Raw genomic sequence first — 12,818 nt, 5'->3', positions numbered from 1 at the left:
ATGCCTGTCTACTCAGAAGTCCCATGATGGCACTCAATGGGGCTTACTCCCAGGAAAGTGTGTGCAGCCTTAGTCACAGCACTCTAATACTTGTCCTCTGTGCACAAGGCGCTGCACCCCCAGTTTCCTGAGGCAGGCACAGCACTTTTCAGGGCACTGCTCAGCAGTTCTCCTGAGGCTGATGCACCGACACAGCTGCAGCCAAGGCCACTGGTGGTTCTCCTTCCAGTGCTTGAGACCCTCTCCCTTGGGCAGCCCTATCAGCAGAGAGGTGCGGTGAGTGGGGAGGCAAGTGAGACAGAGCTTCCCTACCATAGACCTTCGAAGAGCAGCGCAGCAGCCGTGTGAGGCGCCCAAGCACTCTCAAACCACGCGCGGGAGCGCATGGGCGCCTCACACGACTAGGGGGCTGCTCTTCGAAGGACTACGGTAGGGAGGCTCTGCCTCTCCACGGAAGCAGCAGCCACAGGAGCGAGCCACGCACACCCAACTCCCCCCCCCGTGCCTGAGGTGGCCCCGCCCCCTCCCTTCCCAAGCCAACCCTCTTCTCTAATCTTCCCTTCAACCTCAGAGACACAACCCCGCCAATCAGTGGAGGCCAGAAGCCATCGCCACGGCAACTGCGCCCCGACCAATCGAGAGAGGCACCGCCTTCTCCCCCCGCTTAGCCAATCGCGACGGCCGTCTTCAGAGAACCGTCCAATGGGAAGTCAAAACCGGGCCTGACTGAGGAATGAGTGAAGCCGCCGGCCAATCGCCGAGGGGCTTTTGCTTCCCTGGGCCCAATGGGAGGCGGCGTTGGTGTAGTGCTGGTGCCACAGGAGCCGAGTTAGGCCAAACCCGGCGGCTGCCGCCTGTTCTTCGGGTCTCGCCGGGGCGGCGGTCGCTGCCTTGGCCTTTGTCTGAATTCCCCCCGGCGCCGCTTCGGCTCTCGCCACCCAGCCCAGGCTCTGCGGCCGCCCCCGCCCTGTAGCCGGCCCAGCAGTGCCTCCGGCAGCGCCCCCCTCGCGGGGGCCCGGGCTCTGCCGGGGGCGGAGGGGGATCAACGCCGACGCGGCCGGCCTCGCCTCCCGACGCCCCCTCCCCCAACACCATAGGCGGCTCAGGTACCAAGATGTCCAACCGAGTGCTCTGCCGGGAGGCCAGCCACGCCGGCAGCTGGTACACGGCCTCAGGTACGGGCCGCTGGGGTCGCGTCTCCGCGGGCGGCGGGCTCGCCCTCGGGGACGGGGTGGGCGAGGGCGGAGGGGACACGCCTGCTCCCGAGCCAAGTCGTGGACCGCCGCGACCGTGCGCCCCCCTGCGGGCCCTTACGCTGGGAACGTGGAGGGGACGGAGCCGGAGCCTGTGCCTGTCTACTCGGAAGCAAGCCCCCTTAGAGTCAGTGGAGCTGACTCCCAGGAAAGCGTGGATAGGATTGGCGGCCCAGTCGCGCCACCGCGCGTGGAAGAAGCTGCTTTAATAGTGACTGCGGGGGAGGAGAGTAGTAGCGTGTTCCATCTCGTCTACTAACGTCTTACATTTGCCGAAGGTAGCCCTATCCTATGCCTGTCTACTCAGCAGCAAGTCCCACTATAGTCAGTAGAACTTTCTCCCAGGAAGGTGAGGATAGGATTGCAGCCTCAGTCGGTTGTTGCAAGTCCCTTCGACCCCCCCCCCCGTGTCTTGTGGCCCCTGGAAGACCGAGAGGAGGTGCACTGTGTGTCAGGCGCGTTTGTAGGCCACGATCCACCACTCCATGAAATGCAACAGTGCCTGAAGTGGGGCTGCTCCTGTCCAGTCCCGACCCATCTGCTGCTGGCCTTCAATAAACCCCCACTGGGCTTTTCTGGGTACAATACCTGCTTACAGCCCAATCCTAGGAATGTCTACTCGGAAGTAAGTTCCATTATAGTCAATGGGACTTACTCCCAGGAAACTGGATAGGATTGCAACCTTAATCCGCGTTGGATGCTGGGGGGGGGGGGAGTGTGGCGGAGACGTGTTGCAACACGGCCGGCGTTACTTTGACTGGAGATCGGGAGGAGCCCAGTCGTTGCAGACGTGATCTGGAAGGCTAGGCGACGCGCGTGGTGCCTGCAGTGGGGACGTTTCTCTCCCTTTCCCCCCCCCGCCCTTCTCACAGTGAGACGCTGCCCTAGAACCGCTGATTATTTTCGGCGGGGCCCTCTCCAGGGTGCCTTCTTCCCCCTTCTCCCAGAGGAGCTGCCTGAACCTCTTCCTCCATATGGGTCACTTTGAGGAAGTCTCTTGGGGGGGGCGCTGAATAATCCCCCTGGTGATCTAGTGCGGAGTGAAGGAACCCACAAAGATCTGCAAGTGTGTGAATGAAAAGGGGTCATTTAGGGTAATACGGGTGGGAGGGAGAAGAAATGGATTGTGGGAAGACAGCCATTGCCACTCTAAATAGGGCTAACAGGCCTTCCAGGCCAGAATCTTATTATCATTGCAGAGTGGATCTGATTTGCTTGGTTATTTTGGGAATGTGGGCAACTCCTGCAAGTGATGTAGTAGGTTTTGCGTCACTCCTGGTTGGACTTAAGGATCGTATGTTTCACTGAAACCTTTTTTTAAATAAATCATAGCATTTGTATTTTAAAGTCATGCTTGCACAAAATAGATTGAGATCATGCTTTTAGCAGTCTTTCTAGATGCCCCTTGCTCTCTTAATGCTAGAAAACATAAGAACAGAAATGGTAAGGGGAGTTGTCAGTCTTTCCCTCCCCCCCCCTTTGTTTCTTCTGGCCCTCCAAGGAAATGCTTCGTGCAGAGCTGCCCTCTGCAGGTTAGCAAATGCACATTCTCCAAAATAGGATTTCCTGTATGTGCCTCATGCAGCAGCCAGAGACTTTACAGTACTAGAAACAAAAGCCTGCTTTAAGGAAGGGGTGAATAAATGGAAATTAGCATTTGACTCCCTTCGCTGGCTTGTTCATTGTGTGTTCTTCCTGAAAAGTATAAAATGGAGAGCAGTTAGTGGTGGGGGCTGGGGTCACAGCAAGAAGTTTGACAAGTTAATCAAGTTAATTTAGCACTTAACTAGTCAGTAGCTGCATATTTGAAGTCAAGACATAATAGTTGTGGTAGATAACTTGATCTGCAGTCCTATACAGTCTTCAATGAGAGGCAGTCCCATTGAACTCTTAAGACTGAGTCTTAAGACTGGGGCTTAAGACTGAGTGGCTATGCCTAGGATTGAGTCAAGTCACCTTTTAGGTCTTATAACTCCTTGCTCTGTCCATCAAAGAAAGAAGAAGAAGCAATGACTTCAGTCTTTGGAAGGCAGAGTTAAACACCTAGAACGTACTTAACTGTACTTGTTTTTTAGAATAAGTAGTCTCAAAACTGTGGGAGTTGATAGCTGTAGGTATTACTGTTATGGTCTGAGTTGGATCTTTATGCTCCAGTAACACTGGGGCATTTTTGACTTGCTGCTCCTTTCCATTGGGAAATAAAGTTTGGAAAGTTGACCTGTTATTGCAGTGTCTCCACTCTTTCCCCCAGGACCAGCTCTTTATAAAACCATGGCAAATACAAGTTTTAGGTTGAACATTACAGGGTGGCTCTTTGCCTGTAGGGACCAGACATTGAAATCTTTTGATTTTGGACCTATTTGCCAATATTTACATTTGGTTTGGATCTTTGAAATACTTACTGGACTAAGGTCTCTCATATTTGGGTAGCAAGCTGTGTATGAATTTTTTCTCTTGTTATTAAGCATCAGATGCTGCTTAGATCAATTGCTATCATTTGTCTAGTTGAGATTATTAATCCAGATATTTACTGAGAGTTGTTCTGATGTTCTGGGACAAGGAAAGACTAAAGAGAAAACTGCACTTTTATAATTTGAATCAAAGGAGAAGATCCAACTCTAAATTCCATAGTGAACCTGGAGCTCTGTTTAAACTCTTGATGTTTAAAGCATCTTTTTCTTTGGTGGGGGCATCTGAAACCTTCAGTCTACAAATGCTCTCATCAGGGTTCAGTTCCCATCCTCTCTCTGGTTAGCATCTCTCTTCAGCTCAAAAATTTGTTGTCCATGCATTGCAGCCACCGGCAACCCTTTTTAGAGATCTCTGGGGTACACAGAGATGGGGTGGGAGGCCAGTTGGTTTTTTTGCTTCATGCTGTTATAGTATCTTGCAATCCTAGTCATAACTAACTATGACTTATCCGCAGTTACAGATTTATATCCAGAGCCTTGCCTAGTGACAGGTTCATTAGTCACACTGGAAGCAACTACAGCCCAGATCTAACCTTGGCTGTAGAAGCAAAACAATTAGATTTGAACTGCTGCTACTTTTTTCCAATGCAGCTGTCATAGGTAGTTGCCTATCTTGTCTTTGTGTTTTTGTTTATATTAGCTCTCTTCTTCAGGCATCCTCACTCCTGCCTCTTCCCCAGTGTGTGTGTGTGTGTGGCGTGGGGGTTGGAAAGCATCATGGGAAGAGAGGATCCATTAACAACAAGATGAAGGGGGGAACCCTTCCTCACATCTCACAAGTCTTCTAGGTGCACTGGAAGCGTGATGGAGGAGAGCAGTATAATGAATGGCTACTAAGTCAAACCAGAATTTATGGGTTCCTCTGAGATGACAACAGCAGTTTCAGCATGGTGATTTTCTGACTGAAGAGCAGAAGACTGAATGATAAAACAAGAGGCATGACACTTTTATGAAACACCTACTTCACTTGTCTCATGCTGTCTTCTGAGTCCAGTGAAGGGAGAGTGGATAACAAAAGGGAAAGGGAATTTGCTCATTCCTGACCCTATCCTTAAACCTGATAGTATATCAACTAGTTATAAATAAAATTCTTGCTGCTGAGGAGACTGAGGAACTGTATAGAAAATAATAATCTTTATCAGTGCTCCAATTAAAATAGGCTCCACACTCATTTGCTAGTATGCCTTACTTGTTCACTATCCAGACTTGCTGGATGCACTGCAGAGTAAACACATTCCCTGCTCTCGGGAGTTGGCAGCAAGACAAAGAAGACTGAACAGGCTGGCTAAACAGGTTTGCTGGGGTCTGCTGCTTTGGGTCTCTTGCTTATTCTACAGAAAGCCCTGATGAGAGCTTAGCAGTTAGAAGAGATCATGCAATGCCAACCCATTTTGCTGAAGCAAATGCTTATTAATTGCTACACTGCAAAAAGTGATGTGCAAACAGAAACTTTAAACAAAAGTTTTGTGGCACCCTGAAGACTCTTAAATTCATTGTTGCATAACATTTTGTGGACTAGGACCCACTTTAACTGATGCGGGAAGTGTTATCCTTGTTTGGGGAATTTGCACATATACCCAACTGTAAAGAAAAATTCTATAAACAATGGGGTCAAATGGCCATAAAATGCGTGAGGTACATTCTGATAATTTTTTGTAAATGAAAGTGCTGCAACCATGCACAAAAGCAGGAAAGGGGAGTTATTGTTATCGCTACTTTCTAATGTGTTTAATGAACCACACCTTGTGGGATGTGTTGGCTAATGGTTCTTGAAACACTTGATCTAAAAGTTATTCTTGATCTAAATTACATTGATGTGCCTCAAATTTGAGCTTAATGTCTCCTGTTGTCGTCTACAGTATTGCCCCACTTTAATGTTTGCACATTGCATTCTGTTTGTCTGAGATAACAGCATAGCTGATGTACTACTATGAGAATCTAAGCAAAGATTTTCTGGGCATCAAAGTGCAGTTTTTAGATATCATGATTTTATACAAAATTCCTTGAAGTCTACTGGATTTTTTCCCCAAAGTTAAAGCTGCACATTTTCCTAGGAATGTTAGTACTCTAGTATTACTCACCACTATCTTAAAAGTATTTATCAAATATGTTTGACCCACTTTGGAAAACTTAGTTTAAAGATAAAATATAAATATTTAAACATAAGCAGATAAAACACATGCCCTCCTGTACCATAAATGTGGATGTCTCTACATTTGTGACTCAGAATAAACTGCTTCAATTGTGATCTGAAATGCTGTTGTGCATATATCTTACTAATTTTTTTTATTTAATCAGAGCACCTAGATTAGAACAAGGCTTGTTGCCATTGTATGGTTCTGTCACATTACCACCTGCCTTCTCTGTTGCTTGGAGCCATCCTCTTACATCGGTTTTGCATGTGTGTCTTGGTGATAAGCACTGTAATAGTCATAAAATGAAAAATGATCTGTACTTTTAATTCTGGACCTTCATATTTCATTCATTTGAGCACAGTAAAATCAAACTTAATTATGGAGCTCATTTAGGAAAAGGTTTCTTTTTATCTTTACTAATTTGCATGATTTAGATATAGGAGATGGGGATAAATATATATATTTAGATATAGGGGATTGGTGACTCTACTGAACCTTTAATATGTATACATCTTTTAGGTCATTTACTCAAATGAGTTGATTTCATTGGGACACAAACCGTTGGGTGCTAACTTGAAAATAATTTCCTCCACCCCAGATTTCTTCTGGAAAGCAAGAACATGACCAGTGAAACCGATAGAAATCCATTAAAACAATATTTTTTGGTTTAGTAACAGATCATGATAACCTGTTTTTGGGAGGTCCGGGAAATGTTATTTGTAAGCCATGTGTCCTATGAGAACCATTAAGAGAGGAGATGTGCATTTTTGTGCTGATAGTTCTTTACTGTTGCTGCTGTCTTTTTATTACTCGGATCATTGTGCTTCTTGGTAGATCTTGTCCTCATAACAAATATTTGATGATTATGGCTGGCTATCACGGCTATACTGAGGAGAAAGAAGATGCAATGTCTGGTTACTGTTCTAGCAGTCAGGTTCAAGAATTGTAACAGCAGTTAAGGGCTACAGATCCATTGTGCTTGTGTGCATGTTACTTTCTCTGCAAACAATGTAACAAGATTCTGGATTCCTTCTATTCTGTAGCTCTCTCAATTTCATGCCATACCTGTGTAAATTTTCAGCATACTGTTATTCGAGATCATTAACAAACAAATTACAGCTTCCAAAACCTCTTATTTACCCTTTCTTGTTAATATTCAGTGATGCCTAGGGGCTAAATCGAGCTTTTACAATGCTTCTTTTAGCTCTTTTAATTATCATTGTGGGGCGATTTGCTTAAATGTGTATTTATAGAACTTAAAGTGGTATACAGTACTAATGAAGCAATCCTCTTCTGGATTTTTTTTGGCAGGCTTAGCTTTTGGCACCATCTCGGTCTATTGGGATGCACATTGAAAAGGAGATTTTGCAGAAAAAGTGGAGAGGTTACAATTAGAATACAGATTTTTCTAATCCAATTTGCAAGTTTGTTGCAAATACTATAACTTCTTAATCAGAAGGCTTTTTGTTGAGCATCTTCAAATGACAGCAAGGAAACTGGGCCTACTCCTGATTATACAGTACAGGAGGAAAGCATCCTTTGTCCAGTTTCCTCAACCATTGTAAGAAGATTAGGAGTGGGTCACAGGGTTATGAGTAGAAGTGTTTGTTTCCGGTGAGTAAGATAGAATTACAGCCTAAGGGCTCAATCCTAACCCCTTATGTCAGTGCTTTCCAGCACTGGCATAGCAGTGCCAATGGGACGTGTGCATCCTGCAGTTTGGCGTCACTCACGGAGGCCTCCTCAAAGTAAGGGAATGTTTGTTCCCTTACCTCAGAGCAGCATTGTCCTTATGTCTGTCCTGGAAAGCACTGCCATAGGGGGTTAGGATTGCACCCCAAGTCTTACTGAACACAGTGGGCTTGCTTCTGAGTAAGGTGTTTTCAAACACCTCTACCTATGAGTTTCTCTCTCCACTTTGTGTTGAATATTTCACTTGGAGGGCTTCCCTGGAGCTCTTAATGCCTTATAAGGCATTAAAAAGACTTTTTTATTTTGCTTTAGAGCTCTGTCTGAGCTTAGCAGAGGCCAGAGTCGTCCATCCCCACCCTCTGCTGAGCTTAGTGTCCCCTCTGGAGCTGAGGGCAGCCCTCCCAGACCACTGTGACGAGTGTTTGCCGGTATTTGTGGTTTCAGGTATCCACGGGGTTCCAAAATGGAACCCCCACAGTTAAGAGTGTACACCTGCATATTCAACACAGGTGGAGAGGGAAACTTGGAAGCCTGTGGAACACTTCAGTCTTACTATGCCACTTGACATCTGATCTTTGGGATTAGTGAAAAGCCTGTCTTGTGGTTTAGAAACCAAGGCACTCATGTTCTAGATCATGTTAAGATTGCTACCTCATCCCCTGCCCTATCTAATAGTAAAAATGGATCATAAGATTTGTGCCACTTCTGAAACTAATATAATGGTGTTCCTAGCTGTTCTGCCAGATTCCCAATCCAAGCCTCACTTAGGAAACTTATGCCCACTCTAAGCTAATTATCTCCCCTTTCGTTCCCCAACAATGGCCCCAGTTCTCTACTGCAGTACTGCTAGACTCCACCACCAGAGTAGCTTGTCTGTTTCAACTGCAGGGACCCAGTTCCTAAGGCAGCAGTCCTTCCAGGTATAGCAGCACACCTCAGCTCCCCAGCTGTCCGCAGCCTGTTCAAGTAGTCTGTTAGTCAGTGAGCCAGATAATCAGTTAGCCAGTAGGTCAGTCCACAAGGCAGAGTGGTAAGTCAACAGTCCAATAGGTTCCTTAGCCACAAAGTCAGAGTATCCAGGCCAAAGTCCAGAGTCAGTAAGCGAGTCACAGTCCAAGGTCAGATTCCAGGTAAGTCAGTCAAATCAGTCAGAGTATCCAGGCCAGCGTTAATAAGTCCAGTCAGTCTCCTCTCCTCTAACCTGCACTCCTTCTACAACCCACAAACCCTTCCTGCCTCAGGTGCTCCTTATATCCCTAGGGACTTCATTGCCTCTAGTGGCTGCAACTGTGCAGCACACCCTTTGCTGAAAGCCCAGGCCTTAACTCTTAAAGGGGCCACTGCAGACACCACATTCTATCTCCTCGCCAGATCTTCTAGTACATTCTACCACCCCCCACCCCGGTGTTGCAGTAGTCCCCTTGATCAATTGTCTGTTTTTTTAGTAGGGTGAAGGAGTCCTTATTCACTATGCTTAAACTTGTTTACATCCAGGCAGGTTGGGGAATCTGCTCCTGCCATCATCACCCAGTACGTGGCCCCAGGTCCCCAGCTGATTATCTCTCTGGCCCTATCTGGCTGGTGGGTATATATTACCCAGACCTTCTGCCCGTTACATAGCTCCTGATTGGTAGAGCCGAGCCCCTTATCTCCCCTAGGGGTGGGTTTCCCCGGGCTGTCTACCCCTTGGGCAGCTGGTAGGCTGCACTTCTCCCAGATCAGTTGGGCAATACGCTGGCCAGCCTGCCAGGAGAGGCTATCTTTTCTCCATTGTACAGGATGGCCTTCAATTCCCCCTGATAGTCCAGGTCCACTACATCTCCTAGTACTTGTACCCCTTGTTATGCTATCCCAGATCTGGGGGCAATTCTCCCATACGTTCCAGGGGGCACAGTGACTCCCATCCCTATAGGAATGGCAACTTGCATTCCAGCAGGCAGGTTTACCTCCTTGGGTGTGACCAAATCCACCCCTGCACTATCAGGAGTGGTGCGAATGGACAAGATGCCATAGGGATGGGTCTTCCAGCCCTTCAAGCATGGCACAAGAGTGGGCACCTTCAATCCCACCATGCATTGCAGGGGGTTTATCCCTCCCCCCCCCCCCCGGTGGGCCTACTGTTCAGCTCAAACTCTGCCTGGTTTATCACAGTACTCCACCTTTTTAGTGTGTGATCAGGCATCAATCGTTTGATTTTCTGCTTGAGCAGTCCATTCATTCGTTCAATCAACCTGGCCGCCTGGGGGTGATGGGGGATATGAAATACCCACTGAATTCTCTACTCATTAGCGCAATCCTGTACTGCTGCCCCAGAAAAATGGCTTCCATTATCACTCTGCACCTGAGCTGGTACCCCATATCGCCATATCAGTGACTCCATCCCCTGAATTGTGGTCTGCTGGGTAGCTCTAGCCCCTGAGTGTGTCAGCAAGTACCCTGAGTAGGTTCCACCATTGTCAGGACGTATTGCTATCGTCCGGCCTGGGGCAATGGGCCTATATAATCTACTTGCCAGATTTGTCCTGGCCCCTTTCCCCGTTGCAGGTGGCCTATAGGGGTCTTAGTGAGAGGAATGCCTTTCACCTTTGTAAAGACCTTACAGGTGGTGGCAACTGTGTGGGCAGCATCTGTTGAGTAAGGGATGCTCCGCTGGAGTGCCCATTCCTTTGTGCCCTTTGCCCCTAGGTGTCCTGATTTTTCATGGGCCCTTGAGCCATGACCAACAGTTCATCGTCTTGGCCCTGAGCTGGTGTGGTGGCTTGAACACGGGCCAATTTGTCAACTACCTGATTGTACTCTGCCTCCTTTGTTCCTGTGGTGTGTCCATCCACGTGCCGCACATGTACTGCTAAGTAGGCACTGATCAACCCCAATCCATAATTCCTGGCCCCACAATGGACGTTTGTGCAGGGTAAAGTGGTCCCTCTTCCATCAGGGATCGCATACAGTTAACCCCTTGTATACAGCCCAGGAGTCAGTATTTATATAGGCTGTCTGGTCCTGCTGTTCTGCTGAGTGCTCTAGTACCATAAGAACTGCCATCAGTTCCGCATACTGACTGGATTTCCCTTTACCAGCCCACATCAAGGTAGTTTGTTGCCTGGGATTAAGGGCGGCTGCCTGCCACACCCAATTGCCCCCATTGTATCGCGCAGAGCCATCTGTGAACCATGTGGTATCCTCATTCACATGGTCATAAGGTGGGGCTTCCTTTATCGGGGACTCTCCCAGGGGTTCCACCTCTACTACCTCCTCCCCTACCGGGGTAATGGACATTTCTTGCTCCTGAGGACCGGGGCGCACTCTCTCAGCAACATACCATTTCTGCTTAACTATGGAAGATTGCTGTGCCCTGCCTACTTTTGGACTGGCTGACTCGTCCATGATCCAGTGCATGATGGGAATGTTAGGCCGCATTACCACAGGATCCTCTCCTGCCAATCTTTCCGTCTCCATCAGGGCCCAGTAACATGCCAATAACTGACACTTGAAGGGGGAGTAATTCTCTGTGGCCCCAGGGAGCTTTCTGCACCAGAAGCCCAACAGAACCTTCCTCCCTTCCTGCCATAGGCTCCACATGGCCACCTCTGGGTTAACAGAAACCTGTAGCTCAAAGGGAAGCCCCTTTACAAATGGACCCAGTGGCATTACTGCTGCAACTGCTGCTGCTTTAGCTGTGGTCAGGGCAACCTGCTGTTGCTCCCCCCACTCAAATTGCTCCTTCTTTCAGGTGACATTGTATATGGTCCACAGTATTTGGGCAAGGTGGGGGATATGCTGCCTCCAGAACCCCATTAACCTGATTATCCTCTGGGCCTCTTTCTTTGAGGAGGGAGGAGGTAAGGCTGCAGTGAAGTTCAGAGTTTTCTCAGGGATGTGCCGTACAGGTCCAGACCACACCACCCCTAGGAACAGAACCTGCTGTGCTGGCCCCTGGATTTTAGCCGGATTGATATCCCACCCTCGGGCCTTCATATGGGCACCCAGGGTGACTAGCCCCTCCTGGACGTCTTTCTCTGTGGGGCCTGAGATCATTACATCATCAGTGAAGTGGGCCATGAATAGAGCGGGGCTCAGGGTCACCTGCCTGAGGTCTTGGGCTACCAGCCCATGGCACAGTGTGGGGCTGTGCGGATACCCCTAGGGTAGGACCTGGAAAGTGTACTGAATTCCATCCCAACTAAAAGCGAACTGGTCCTGTGATTCCTGGCTGATGGGAATGCTGAAGAACGCGTTAGCCAAATCTATTACAGCATGCCATGCCTCTGCATTCTTTTCTATCCTTTCTAGCAGAGTAACCCTGTCCGACACAACTGTGGCCAGTGGTGGTGCCAGCTTGTTCAATCTGCGGTAGTCAACAGTCACCCGCCAGCTCCCGTCTGGCTTTTTGACTGGCCAGACTGGGGAGTTAAAGGGTGAGACTGCTGGCCTGATCACTCCTACCTCTAAGAGTCCTCTTACGGTCTCTGAAATCTCCTTGTGGCCACCTGATAGGCAGTATTGTTTTACGCATACCGGCCTGTCCGGGGGAGGTATGTGCAGAGGGGTCTACTTGGCATTTCCCACCAGTACTGCGCATATTCTAAAGGCATATGGGGGCATATTCTAAAGGCATATTCTAAAGGCATATGCCCCGGGGGGGGGTCTGAAATTCCTTCCCCCTTAATAGATCTATGCCTATAATGTACTCTGGGACCCATGAGTTCAGAACTGTGGCTAAGAAGAGTGCAGACTTTCCCAGTGCCAACCTCACTTGCGTTTCTGTAGTAATTCCTTCCCCATTGCCATAGACATTAACATATCTTATGGGTCCTGTATGCTTCTTTGGGTCCCCATGCAACAGGGTAGCCTCTGACCCTGTGTCCATCAGTGCCAAAACTGTCTGTATGTTTCCTTTGGCCCAGTATATGGTCGGGAATATGGGGGCATGGGTCCCCAGGAATGGCCATCTTCATTGGCCTCACTACTGAGGCCCGCCCTTTTCCCTATTCCTGGGGTTGAGGTGCAGCCCACCCCGATGTAGTGAGATCTTCCTCAGAGGAGGCTGGGGAGACACTCCTGGCACACTTCTACCACAAGGTCTGTGGGAGTTGTCTACCTCACATGGGGGGTCCTTTTTTCCCTGGTGCACTTGTTTTCCCAAAGCTTGCATAGCTTTGGGGTAGAAAGACCATCTATCTGGTCCTTTCGGACTCCTTGTTCCAATAGGTCGGCCCAGAGCTTCCACCGGGGAAGTACTGGTCCAGGCTGGGGTGACGCCTTCCCCT

General features: G+C 48.5%; 1 protein-coding gene across 3 annotated transcripts in view; it reads left to right on the top strand.

Moving 5' to 3' along the window:
- Positions 1 to 820: 820 nt before the first annotated feature.
- The window catches only part of MEMO1 (mediator of cell motility 1), a 30,337-nt gene continuing 18,339 nt past the window's right edge, over positions 821 to 12,818 (top strand). For all 3 annotated transcript variants that reach the window (XR_010793525.1, XM_066611516.1, XM_066611515.1), the window contains exon 1: positions 821 to 1,175. Coding sequence is in view for 2 of the 3 variants with exons in the window: in XM_066611516.1 (XP_066467613.1) it covers positions 1,115 to 1,175 (61 nt within the window). In the remaining variant the exon portion in view is untranslated. The remainder of the gene's footprint in view (positions 1,176 to 12,818) is intronic.

This window comes from Tiliqua scincoides, chromosome 1 (assembly GCF_035046505.1).
Source record: "Tiliqua scincoides isolate rTilSci1 chromosome 1, rTilSci1.hap2, whole genome shotgun sequence".
Classification (NCBI taxonomy): Eukaryota; Metazoa; Chordata; class Lepidosauria; order Squamata; family Scincidae; genus Tiliqua; species Tiliqua scincoides.
Note: the sequence above shows the minus strand (reverse complement) of the source record. Positions and strands in the feature narration are given on the sequence as shown.